The sequence below is a fragment of the Parasteatoda tepidariorum genome, chromosome 1 (assembly GCF_982258835.1).
Source record: "Parasteatoda tepidariorum strain Cologne lab strain chromosome 1, Ptep-v5.0, whole genome shotgun sequence".
Taxonomy (NCBI): domain Eukaryota; kingdom Metazoa; phylum Arthropoda; class Arachnida; order Araneae; family Theridiidae; genus Parasteatoda; species Parasteatoda tepidariorum.
The window spans coordinates 118745951-118759945 of NC_141755.1; the positions used below are offsets into that span (position 1 = coordinate 118745951).

A 13995-nucleotide genomic window follows, 5' to 3' on the forward strand; every position below is an offset into this window, starting at 1 on the left:
GTAAAACACCGAAGTCAAGCATCACTGGTTGCGGTCCGTAAATGGGTGGGTGACCAATTTGATCAGCCTGCGTAGGCCATGAGGATGGACGGTACGGATCCTTGTTAAACTGTTCTCCCGTAAAGAGCTCGACAGCACGCAGGTCGTTGTGCTACCAAAGCAAGGGAGCCATCCCCTCTGCAGAGGTTTAAAATTGCAATGGTATGTTTTTGGATCATCCTCAGAGATGTTTCCCAGACCGTCGCTAATAGACCATTGTGCAGCTCCAGTGCGACGTAAATAAAATACCCACCTAATATTTTTTAAAGAAATTTACATTGATATTTAGCAATAAATGTTAAATTAATTTTTTAATAAAAAATAGATTTTTTTTAAAAATAGATTTAAACTTTAATATAATTTAATAAACGTGATTTTGTGTGTGTGTGTGTCTGCGCAGGTATGAAACCTGATTATAGTTTGAGGCTAACAGTTAAGAAGTTGAAAAATAAATTAAGCATATGAAAATAATAATATTCTTAAAATATAAACTGTATAATTAATTTTATATGCTTGATCATTTTTTTTAAATATTCAAATTTAGACAGTCAAACTTATATTGACCATTGACAGTTGGTTCAGTTAGCCAAACAAGTTCAGGGGGCAAAACTTCAGGCACACCACCAACACTGGTGCTTACAACTTGAAGTCTAAACAATGTAAATTATAAATATGAAATAATATAATATAGCAATGGTTAAAAAAATTTGAAACATAAATTGTTGGAAATTGATGAGTTAAAATAAATAGTTCAACCTTTTATCAGACTAATACATCCCACCAACTTCATTAGTTTTTAAATATCATCAGGAAACCCTTTTCCCAATCCACGGTTTAAACTGCCCTGCCCAAAAAACCTTATATCTAAAACTGTCCAAAACCTTTTTACTCAATTTATGCCACAATGTTTAAAAAATATTGTGTAAAATAAAAGGTTGGAACAAGAAACAGACAAGTTTTTGTTTTATTAAAAAAGATTATTATTTTATTATTGCATTTATTTGTCCTTATGCAAAACACATAATTTATCAGTATTAAAAGTATATTTATTCATATTTAGAAATAAGGCATTCACATTTGTTGTTCAATGAATTATAGAGCTTCAAAAGTTATAAATATTTTCTTATTATATTATTTTCCTTTAATAAGTTAAAGCAAACTGTATAAAAAGTGTCAAATATTTATTAATATATGTAATTATTATATGTACAATGGTTACACATAGAATTTTTACCTTTTACCACTGTTTAAGGTTTTGGACACTTTAAGACAGTATAGGACAGTTTTAGTCAGTTTAAGACAGTAAAACCCATGCGTCATGTCCGAAACACCAACCATTTCAGTTTCAATTATTTACGCGATATTGTCTAAGTCAGGGGTGTCAGACTCGCGGCCTGCGGGCCACATGCTGCCCGAGATGAACATTTTTGCGGCCCAGTCAATATATCTGACGCAAAGTAAAAATAAAATAGAAATGTGAATTAGAAAGAAAACTAGCATATAAAATTATAATATACTTTATTTATAAACTATACGGATAATTTTAAATTGTACGCGCGAAAATACAAAATTGTAATTGGCTTGCGGCACCTGCCATTCCAGGGATACTGCATCATATCAAAAATATGCAGAAAAAATTTCAAATTTTAAAACAGAATTTGAAACAAGGTTTAAAGATTTTAATTCTTTGGAAGACAAATTTTGTTTGTTTTAGTCGATTTTCTCAATAAATATAGACTCAGTGCCCAGTAATATACAAATGGAAGTGATTGAGATTCAATGCGACTCAAATTTGAAGGAAAAATTCATTGAAGTTGGTATGCCTGAATTTTACAAATATTTACCGGCAAGGTTTGAAAATACTCGAAAAATTCGCATATGAAATTATTTCCATGTTTGGAAGTACTTATTCAGTGCGAGCAATTATTTTCTGTTATGAATGGAAATAAATATCCTGTTCGAAACCGTATTAATAACGCTCACGTTGGGTCAATTTTGAAAGCAGTCACCGCCAATAAAATTTCTCCCGAAATAGGAAAGATAGTAGCAGAGAATAGATGTCAAGTATCATACAATAATTTAACTTCATATATGTTTATTACAATGTATTATTTAAAATAAAATATTTGTTTCTATGAGCATTGAATTTTTTTTTGCGGCCCACCTAAAGTTAAGCTTTATTTATTTGGCCCAAGTTAGCTTTTGAGTTTGACACCCCTGGTCTAAGTTATTGAATTTTATAAAATGCATTGAATTTTAATAACTTAAAATCTATTAGGCAATCATTAAATAACACAAACCTCCTTAAATATAAATTCATGATATTTCAGCACAGTAAGCAGCAGAAAGATTAAAATTATTTCCATCTCTGTCGTGAGATACAAAAGAAAACTAATCCCAAAGCTGTTTTTTGTGCTTTACTACTTCTTCACGGACCATAATTTAAATCTGGTATAATATATGTACATGCTTTTTGCTCGAAAAAGGCAAGTTCCGTCACCAATACTTGATATGACAGTATGAGCCCGATAGCACCATATGTTTAAAATTTCTGCTGCCATTTGAAAAAGGATTTTAAAAAAATGAATCTCAATAATTACTTCGGAACTAAGTTTTTATTTCTATAAAAATACAAAATTATTCTGAATAAATACTAAACGTATAACTAACTTAAGACTACCTAACAAAATCAATTTAGACATATACTTAACATATAACTAATTATGTTTAACACTACTTTAATCATTACAAACTAATAAAATGAACTACTTATAAATGACTATACTATTGCCAATTTAGATAGAGAAATACCCACATATTGGGTGCAAGGTAAGAGAAATAAATACATAGATGAGTTGTTCGGCTATACAAAAAAGAAAGATACTAATGACATGCTTTGTTTACATAAATGTGGATAACGGTTAAGGTTAGAGTGAGGTCAAGAAGAAAATTTAATGCAGAGGAGCTCTTGTGTGTTCTGTATTTGTTTATTTAATTGTTTCTTAACAGATTTATTTGTAGTAATAAACAAAGAATTATTTACAAGTTCTATAATTAGTATGCACAGGAATCCACATTTACAGTCAATTCTTTGCGGCAGGTTAAATTTTGAAAACTCCCACCACTTTGTCATAAAGAAACTGATCTTATAAATCAAAGTAATAAGCTAAAGGAATTTCGTTTCATATATAAATCACAAAAAATATTTTAACATAACATTATTAAAATATTTAACTCTACAAAGGGTATAATAAAAAAAATAACTGTATTAACATTAAAATAGTAAATACCTACAACAAGCTGCTTCTAAAATTGCAATACAAAATGCTTCTGTAAGTGATGCATTCAGGTAGATATCACCCTTCACAAGAACCTAAACAAAAAGTATTATTTTTTTAATTCATTTCACAGTAATTGAAAAAATAACTCAAAATTGATAATGCTATGTGAGTATAGTATGTAAAGATTTAAAATTTTTAAAAGATAGGAGCAATTTTTAAAAACCAATCTATGATAAAATAGAAAGTAGCGTAACAGGTTTTGCATAGCAGCATAAAGAAAATTTGTGTCTCAGTTTTCACATAACAGCATAAAGAAAATTATGATTTTTATCAAAAAATTTCAGAAGTATGTAATAAGAGTTTTAATGCACAGAAAGTCAGTAATTCGACTTACATAAAGTGTCAAATATGCCAAAAAATCATAGAGCGGGAGCAAAAAATATGTCATAATGCGTTTTCTTGAACATGTAATTTTCCAGAATAATTTGTAACAGAATAAAGAAAATTATTATTTTCATCAAAAAAATGTCAGAAGTATTTTCAGGGCTGCCACTGGATGAAAACAAGAAAAATAGTTGCTTTAGTTGCATCATATATGAAAAAAAGTCTCCTAAATAGTCTCAAAGATATATAAAATAGTTGCTAACATCATATCCTCCTCTAATATAATTTTAATTATTCGTGCTGTAATAGCATAAAATTCAAATAACATGCATTTAGATACTCATATTTTATAAAAAATGTTCATTTATTTGTGGATTTTCCAACAATATATTCTTCCACACTACGCATAAAAACAGGGAGTTTTATTTTTATCTATTACAGAACAGTTGAATTTGAGACTTGGAATTTCCTTTCTCGGTTCTAATTTGCAGCTGCTTAGTTTAGACATTAAAAAAATAAATAAATAAATAAATATTGCAATTTAATTCTGTTTTATTTTGTTTATTTTTCATAACTGACACATTTCCAAATTTTAATGCTTATCAAAAAAATTACGATCACAACTCGACAAAACGAATATCACCATGTACCTTTTTTTCTATTCTAAATAGCTCTAAAAAAAATTAACAACACATTTTGTGTAATTAAAGAAAAAATTTCTAATTTTGCTACTTCGTTCAAGTTAAAAGAGGGGAAAAAACTTAATCCTCAGAGATATTACATTAGCTTTCTGAAGCAGGAGGAGCATTCACATAGAGCGAATTCCAATTCCATTAGTCTGATTGGTTAAATATGTCTGTCATGCTTTGACATCAAACAGTGAGAAATAATAAAGCTAGAATAAAATGAAAGCGCAGCAAAAAAAAAGTGGGGGAAGGGGGAAACTCATGAAGCTATTCTTCATTTTAGTCGCTTTGGCTTAAGAAAAGTCGCCGATTTTAAGCAAATCATTGCAAATTAGTTGTTTTTACTCCTATTTCTACTGAAATAGTCGCCATAGTTGCTATTGCTTTAAAATAGTCGTTTTAGTCGCCTTTTTAGTCTCCAATGGCAGCCCTGTATTTTATACATAAATTCAGTGATACCACTTATGTACAATAAAGTGTCATATACGCCAAAAAATCATAGAGAGGGTGAAAAAAGTATGCTATGATGCTTGAACATGTAGTTTTCCAGCGCAACAAAAAATAGCACATCAGCAGATTTATGAAGATAATTTTAAAACCAAACTTTCAATAAATGTGCACTATAAAACATTTCTTTTCCATTGTTATTAATAGCTGAAGGAAAAAATAAATATAATTTTGAGTATTAAATTACATCATTGCTTTTCCTCGATGCAGGTGTTTGATCAGTCCTAATTAAAACCCTATATAATTCAAACATAGCTCTCTTGATTTAAAATTATTTGATTTGCCCATCAAGAAATAAAATAATATTAGGAATGGGAATAATTATAGATGGATAAAGAGGTTGAGAATTCATATTTTAATTAAGGACCCGCTTTTAGTAAATAGGTACCTAAAAATATGGATGCCCTGGCTTTAAGGACTCATAATCATGGGTGCAAGTTGGAAAAAAGGCCAAGACTGAAAATTTTTTGACTGAAATACCTAACATACACAATACCCCCTCGACATATGCAAACTATCTAAGAAAGCTTTACCATAATACATCAAGATTAAATACTGTACAAAAAATATTTATTCGTCTGTCTCTTGATAAAATAACAACAGGACATAAGAAAATAGACCAATAACGTAGACCTAAAAAATATTTTTATGGAAAGAAAAGAAAAAAAAATTCCGATTTCCGTCTTCGAGTCAGTCTTACTTCCGTCCGCGGACATTTTCGAAAGACGGAAATCCGTCCTGGGGACGGAAGACTTGCACCCATGCTCATAATTTCCAAAATCTGACAGAACACTGACAATTACATTGACTTGAATCATATTATTTTGAAAATTTCAAAACTTTGCTTGGATGTTGTGTTTAGAAACAAAATTCAAAGATGTTTAGACTTCCAGGGTTTTAAAAAAAATTAACTTTCACTAAACTATTGGGCACCATTCCAGTTTTTTTTTTGGGGGGGGGGGGGCATGGCAATTTTTGTAGGAGAAAAACTAGCTGCTGAAAGTTTGAAAAAAGCGGATGCTAAGGGGTTATTGTGAAATATGATATTTCCATCTAGTCAACAATAAAAGGGTAGACTTTGAAATAATTTTCTTTTAAACCTGATGAAATTTTTTTTAAACCCTTTATTTTTTTAAACATTTTTCAATTGAAACTTTTGCTTTTAAAATTGATTTTTTTAGACTTTTTAATGAAAAAAAATGTTTCCTTAAAAGTAATTAAATCAACAATTCAAAAAAATAAACCTAAGTCAGAATGTGTACTATAACAGGTGAAATAACAAAAAAAAGAAATATCTTATACAAAAGAAGAAAAAACACACATTTGCAAAATGCATTTAAAGCTTTGCTAACAAATGTGTAATGCACAAAAATCACTCTAGAAACCAAACCACCAATCAGAATCAAGTAACATTTATCATAAATTGAACATTATATGTAGAATAAAATAACTTAATATTTTGACTGAAATGAACAAATAACTTATTTTAAACAAAAAAGGAACTATAAACCATAATAAAAAAAAACTATAACAATAAACAATAATAGCAATTAAAACTTTTATTTAAATTAAAAGTCTTTATGAAACAAACGGAAGAACATACTTACATCTCGAACATTTTCATGCTTAACAGCTCCAAGAAGAGACACTCTTTCTTGCAGCTGGCAATGTTCTCTAACTTCTTCTACAACTATTTTCTTAGGACCATCACCTCCTGTAATAATTCCAACAAAAAAAGCTTAGCTGTATCAAAGTTTCTGTTCCAGTTTAGAACATTTTATCTCTCTGATTATAAATGCGCTTATTTTAAACCAAGCATATAAATTTTACAAAATGAATTATTTTCATTGAAATATGCTTACATTACATTTATTAAGAAACAAAATTTTGTGCATAAAAATGATATTTTATTCAAGAAATAAAATGGTGCGTATAGGCACCATTAACCAATTTAATGAACAAACCATTTCGGTGAACGCTTGCTTTTTTTTATGAAATTTGTTTCATTTTTTTTTTTTATTCACTGACTTTCAACTTTAATCCATCATAAAAACATAATGATAAATCTTAAAAGGAATAATTATAAATTTTCAAGATATTTTATTTGTCAATAACCGTTTTAAGTTAAAAAAAACTTTAATGGTTAAAAAATTTCTCAACAAAAAGTGCTTACTCCAATTGAATCATTATTAATTTTTGGGTGTCTTAAGAACCCTTGACAATAGCAGAAAAATAAGATTAGTAAAAAATATATGTCACAGTATTAATAAAAAATATTTATTGAAATGGTGCGCTTGCGCACCTTTGGACGAAAATGGGCTAATATATAACTCCAGTTTACAATACTTTGATGGTAAGTATTTGTTCTCCAAAACTAATTTAAAACCAAAATTTCAACAAAAAAATACAATTAAAAGTTAGGACATCTTTGTCATGATGTGGCCAATGGTTTCACTACATTTGGCTATAAAATTTAGTGTCCTGTTTCATCGACATTAAGTTCACTGTAAATGTTTCATGCCCTACTGCTGTACACAATTAAGAGAACTTGCTATAATTTTTCCTCAAAATATATTTAAAAAATGTAAAATAACTTACTTTAAGAAAACAAAAATATCGTAAATTACAAATGCAGTTGCAATAATGTTATTTGTATCCTTGTAAATTAAAATTGTATGGTTTGGGGCATTTGTAAGAATGGTTTTAGATATTTTCAATGTTTGAATTTTGTCAAAAAACAGTTGAAGTACACACTATGGGCTTAGGAAGAGTTTTAGCAAAACAAACATTGTAAAGAATTTTACTAATAGCAATTTTTTAAATCAAATTTGATGACATGACAAAATTCATTGAAATTATTGAATAATGTGGGGCTATGAGTAGACACCTACGATAAAATAACTATTGTGTATATAAAAATCAGATGAAAAGTATGATTGGTTCATGCATTCTCATTGGTCAAATAAATCATGAGGTATGAGATCCAGTTTTCAATTGCATGAAGAGTTATTTGATTGTCAACAGCATAAGACTAATAAAAGTTGGTAAAAAAAATTAATAAAGGAATTATTTACCTACAAAATATATGTCTTCTCCTTAATTTAAAGATAGTTATAATGTAATATTTATTACTCATCCTTTCTTAATTTTTTTATTTTTTGGTTTTTGATTATTATTTCAAATTAGAGGCTGAAAACTGAAAAAGCTTCCTGAACCCATAGAAATTAACAAAATTTGCAAAACAAAATAGTTACGATCAAATATTTTTAAAATAACTGAACTACATCAGTAATCATAACTGTTACTTTAGATAAAGATACATAACTGTTTCTCTAGAGCATGTCTGAAAAATATTTTAAAGATATTTTTTTCTTTCATATTTCTATTAATATTTGAGGCAGATCAAGGGTCAAGTTAATAAGGTCTCTTGGGCCACTTTTGCCAGCCAGCCATAAGTTGTGAATCCTCCTGTTTTAAAATATCCAACAAAATGTTACGTTATAACTCAATATGCATTTTTAACTCTTGTAACTTTCTAATTAATGCTTTCTTTTACTTTAAAAACTAAAAAAATAGTTTTGTCCCTTTCTCTTTTTAAATATTTCCCCATTAAGACTGGTATTTAAATATCGCTTATGAACTGAGAGGGAAAAATACATTTAAAGCACATACCAATTATAAAATCTATATCGGGGTATCTGGAACAAATTTGTGGAATCACTTCGGCAAGTAGATCTATTCCTTTTCTATAAACAAGTCTACTGATGACAACGATTGTAACTAAAATAAATAATTATCTATTTTAGAACATAAGATTACTTGTACAATGAAATTATTAATATGAAACTTTATAATAACATAAATATTAAACAATTTTGCATTATTAATAAATATCTATCTATACCTATTTTTAGTGCGCGTAGCCTGATTTTTCAACAAAAAATAAGCACCTTTTAAGTACTCCAAAAATATTTTTAATCACTTTCCAAAAAAAAATCATAATTAGGATCTGTGCAGTAATAAAAATAATTTTTTTTCTATCGTTTAAAGTTCTTAATTTATAAACATAAAATCAATAAAATTCAAAAACATTTTCAAAAACTTTAAATAATCATGATAAAATAACTAGTTTCTGATAAATATTGCAGAGAAAATAGTGAAAATCATGAATTTTTTTGTAATTTAGAACGACAATCAATACGGCAATGAAAAATCTCGTTTTAAAAGATAGAAAATTAAGCACTTTTTTCAAACCCTGATTAAAAAAAGCACCTTTAAGGACTTTTAAAAAATGTAAATCAAAAATCAGCACCTTTAATTACTTTTTAAAAACTCTATGCACCCTGTAAAATATGTGTTGTGTCTAAACCAGTTATTTAAGCTTGATTAATATGAAACTGGTGGAATACATAGATTCCCAAAACTACAATTATTTTTTTTTAATACATCGAACTGATGAATGAATATGAAGCAAATGAGGAATATGAATGAATGGTTATGAATATAATTGTGTTGCACATAAATGAGAGTTAACAGATATTGAATACCCAGTAAAATTGAAAGGATTCAGACAATATCAGGTGATAAGACTAAAAACAGGATTTGAGTAGTGATAATGAAAGTCTGGCAAGGTGGAGTTACAATCCTAATGCAGAGTTTGTCTATGTCTATATTTTAACTTATACATAAAATATATATAATTATATATTAAAAATAATATGTTATTATAGATATAATAAATACAATAAATACAATATATATATATATATATATATATATATATATATACTAGAGGGCCGCGCCCCCTGCTCGCTACCGCTCGCCAACCCCCGATAATTGCTACGCAATTACATTTTTGTTCGCTTCTCAAACAAACTTAAAGTCATTTTCCTGGAGATAAGCTGGCAATTTTTCATCCTCCAACATCCCATAAAGAGAATATGATTGGATTGTAAAATGTCAGAGGTGCTTATTATAAACATTATAAACTTGTATAAAGCAATTTTAATACAAACAATATTACAAACTTAGATAAAGCAAGGAAGCAATATTATTTAATACATTACTATAGGGCATTAGCCCGAGATTAATCTCTGTATTCGACGCACGCGTGGCAGAGCCTAACTCAAATCATTGTTGATCTTATAGGATGCCGGACGCTCCCTATATGGTGCTTCATTCTTCCCCCCCCTAGTAATTTAAATTTTAAACTGAAAACAATTAAAATTTTAACAATTAAAATTGGAAAAAAAAAACGTTAAAATATGGCAAACAAATTAAAATATGTAATATTAATAAGTTGATGCTAAGTAATATTTCAAAAGCAAATACCATTGCAAGTAATTGCCCAATTAACTTCAATACTGTTAACTGACAAAATATTTTAGTTACTATATGTAACTGAAATTCGACAAATTAATTGAAGCAATTCATTTCATACTGAATACTAATAAAAAAAATATATAATGAAATAATTATTATGTTATCAATAATCAATACACATTTTTGTCAGAATTGTTATGAAAAAATTGGTAGACTATATTTGAGGGTGTCCCTTGATTCTCGCCACGTTGAAACAGGGTTTCCGCTACGGTAGCTTTTTTCGCAAAATGCGAAAAGACCCCTCGAAAATGCTAAAATTCAACAACGCATTTTTGCTAAAGGATTTTACTAAATTCCATTAAAAAAAAGCTTCCGCGAAAAACCATGACGCTAACATCCATGAAAAAAAATTGATCAAACAAGGAGAAAAAATCTAAATATCTTTCACAAGAAGAACCATGACGCTAGCGTTCACGAAAAAAACGTGATCAAACGAGATTCAAAAATCTAATTTAAATTTTGAATATGTCCAATCAAGTGTGAAGGCTTGTATTTCAAGTTTAGAAGAAATAAAAAATGGCACCGGCACTCATTATATGAGTTTTTTAGATGGTGTGCCTAAGAAGGAAAGTGAAAAATTTGAGTTTCAGGGCCATATAATTTTAGATGGACTGAAACAGAGGGAAAGATTCCGTAATTTGATGCACAATTTTTTAAACTGTATCATTGAAAATATTACTAATAGATTGGGAGATTTGGATAAAATCGAAATGTTCAATATATTTATACCTAGCAGGATGCCCCATAGTTCGGAAGAATTACAGCATTATGGTGTAAAGGAAATCCGTTGCATTTTCAATTTGTTTTCGGAATCTCCCAGAAAAGATTTTCAGTTTACAGAAACGGAATTACTTTGTGAATGGGGATTATTTAAACACATCTTAATGCAACGATGTAAAAACATGTCATTTAATGAATTACTTTTATTTTTATATACCAATGATGTGTCTGAACAGTACCCATTAATAACTTCTGTTATAGAGTATTGTGCAACAATACCAATGCACACTGTTGACTGTGAAAGGGGCTTTAGCTGCCTTAATTTGATTAAAACTAATATTCGAAACAGGTTGTTAATCAACCATGTAAACAATTTGTTAATGATTAATATTGAGGGCCCTGAAAGTGCATTTAACTTTCAAGAAGCATTTGTAAAATGGGCAAACATGAAAGAAAGGAAGATTGTTAATTATAAACCAAAATGTTTTGATAAATAATAAATGTGTTTTTTTTTTGTTGTAGGTATTCTTTTTGATATTCTTGTACATTAAGCTATTCTTTGTCAGATAACTTACAGTACTTGTTTGATATAAAGTAATTTTATAAGCCTAATGGCATTTTAGCATTTTGCTAAAACTTTTTTTCAGATTTTAGCTTTTTTGCTAATGAATTTTTAGACTCAGCTTAAACCCTGCGTCGAAACCTAATCGTGATTCTAATAGGTTTAGATTTCAGCTTTATTTTTAAATGTTCAACAGTATATGTAATTTCAGCGGTCCGTTAGTTCTACATTGGATACCGGCTGGTAAGGTTACTTTTGCTTATGGTCAATAAGATCGAAGGTATGTGGGCAATCATAAAAAGGGACTATAAAAAAATGTCACCACCAGTCCGGTACCACAGACGCCATTTTCGATTTGTATTTCGCCGAATTTATGTGGCGATGGAGGTACTCAGATTCTATTCATGATAAATTTAGACAGTATCTAACTGCTATTAGAGAATTCTGTGCACCTAAATCTGAGGATATTGAAGCTTAATGAAGAAGTGAGTTTTTTTCTTTTCCCTTTCTTTCTGTGCTTACTCTACTAATTTTTGTTTCGATTCAAAATTAATTTTATTGTGTTAATTAATTTTGCTTATATGGGGTTCATTACAATTTTATAAAGTTTTGGCCGCCATTCCTGTTACCACAGAGTTCTGAGCAAACAGGAATGGCGCCAAACATAAGTCGCCAATTTCGCCAAGGGGCATACTCAAGTATATTTTAACCTAAAAAAATAAGGTGAAAACAATAAAATTAAAATTATTTACAATAAATCTCTGAATATTAACAAAACCTAACTATGTACATTTTTCATTGATCTTTCTTTTCACATTATTTTCTGAACCAATGATTTGCACTTTTATGCATTATTTAAGAAATATCTCAAATATGAACGGTTAATTAATATTTCTGGTTGAACAGTTTTCTGAAAGTAAGTAAAAACCAATTAAAAGTAAGTAAAAGATATTCACGCCTAAGATATTCACTGTGATCCATTTTATATAACAAAGATATGAGTATTTTAAAGTAAACTCTGATAATAGAGGAATCAACATATTTCACACATTCAATACAAAATAGAAATCGCAACAAGATTTAGCTGGTAAGTTTAGTTGCAACACTTCTGCAGGCAGCGTTATTAAAAATTATTACCTTTTCACACACATGGGTTCTCAATTTTGATTGGCTGTTTTGTGCGTTACTAACCAGAAGTCTTCTGTGATTGGCTATGTGTTATCATTCCATTCTCTTCTTATATATATATATATATATATATATATATATATATATATATATATATATATATATATATATATATATATATAAGTGATATGAGAAAATAAAAGCTAAAAGGAATACAAATGAAATTTTACAGAGAAAATAAGGTGAACGTGTTGGCATAAATTATTTTACTTCTTGACTTTAGCTTTGGCAAGAAATCCGGCTTGAAGATCGTTGTATCCACTGCAATTGGTATAACTGATAATGTATTTGGACAAACATTTGCTCTAAGAGCAGTATTTTCTTTCTCAATTAAAATAAGTACATTTTAAAGAATAAACTTTAAAAGTAAAAACAGCAATTATGAAATCAAAATAAATTTTTAAAAATGGCATGTAATAAACAAAAAAAACTTTAAATTTATGGTAATAAAATAAGAAATCAAAAATCATGTATAAAGCAGATATATACTACAATTCCAAAGAAAGGCAGTAAAAATTCAATAAGAAAATTGAAACCAATAGAAAATTTTAGAGATGAAAACAATGAAAAATATAATAATGACGTCCAAAGCTGATGTCGTCAGAGGGTAACAGCTCCAAAAAGAAAAAAAAACACAAAACCTTTTCTATAGAGAGAGCACTTCAAATGTTTAAACTTTGCTCTCGCTGTATCTCAAAGATTTTTCAAAAAGTCCAGGAGGAGAGAATACAAAATAATAAAGTAAAATATATAAACTAATTACAAAAGGAAAACAATGTTCAAAAAACCTGCTTAAAAATATTCCATAGTCAAACCAAAGCAGCACACTACTTTCTGAAAATCCTTAACCAAACAGAAATTTACTAACAAACTACGCCCCCATTTTATGAGCAGAAAGAAGAAAAAAACATAAGCAAGAAAGTTGTCGCCACTTGTTTGTAGAAAAGCTTAACTGGGGCAACTCAGTTTACTTTTGTATTTTGTTTTTTTATTCTCTTTTTCTCTCTTTCTGAACTTTTTGCAAAACCTTGGAGGTATAACAACTATAAAAGCTAAAAGATATACACTAAACAAAATCGAGTTGCATAAATGGGTGCAAAAATTATTTGTGTTTTTGTTTTCTGGTATTTTAGCCACTGGAATTATGAAAATGGAAACTATTACTCTCAAATTATATTAAAACAAACTGACACTTACAATAATGAATAAACATAAAGTGTTATATGATGAATAAGAATAAAATAGG

General features: G+C 28.7%; 1 protein-coding gene across 1 annotated transcript in view; it reads right to left on the reverse strand.

The window, feature by feature from the left end:
- LOC147816792 (phosphatidylinositol N-acetylglucosaminyltransferase subunit A-like) overlaps positions 1 to 13995 on the reverse strand; it is a 30232-nt gene that overhangs the window by 10040 nt on the left and 6197 nt on the right. The window contains exons 6-10 of the mRNA XM_087151351.1: positions 12960 to 13074; positions 8570 to 8677; positions 6505 to 6611; positions 3330 to 3412; positions 604 to 689 (exon numbers count right to left, since the gene is read on the reverse strand). Coding sequence (XP_087007477.1) covers positions 604 to 689; positions 3330 to 3412; positions 6505 to 6611; positions 8570 to 8677; positions 12960 to 13074 — 499 coding nt within the window. The remainder of the gene's footprint in view (positions 1 to 603; positions 690 to 3329; positions 3413 to 6504; positions 6612 to 8569; positions 8678 to 12959; positions 13075 to 13995) is intronic.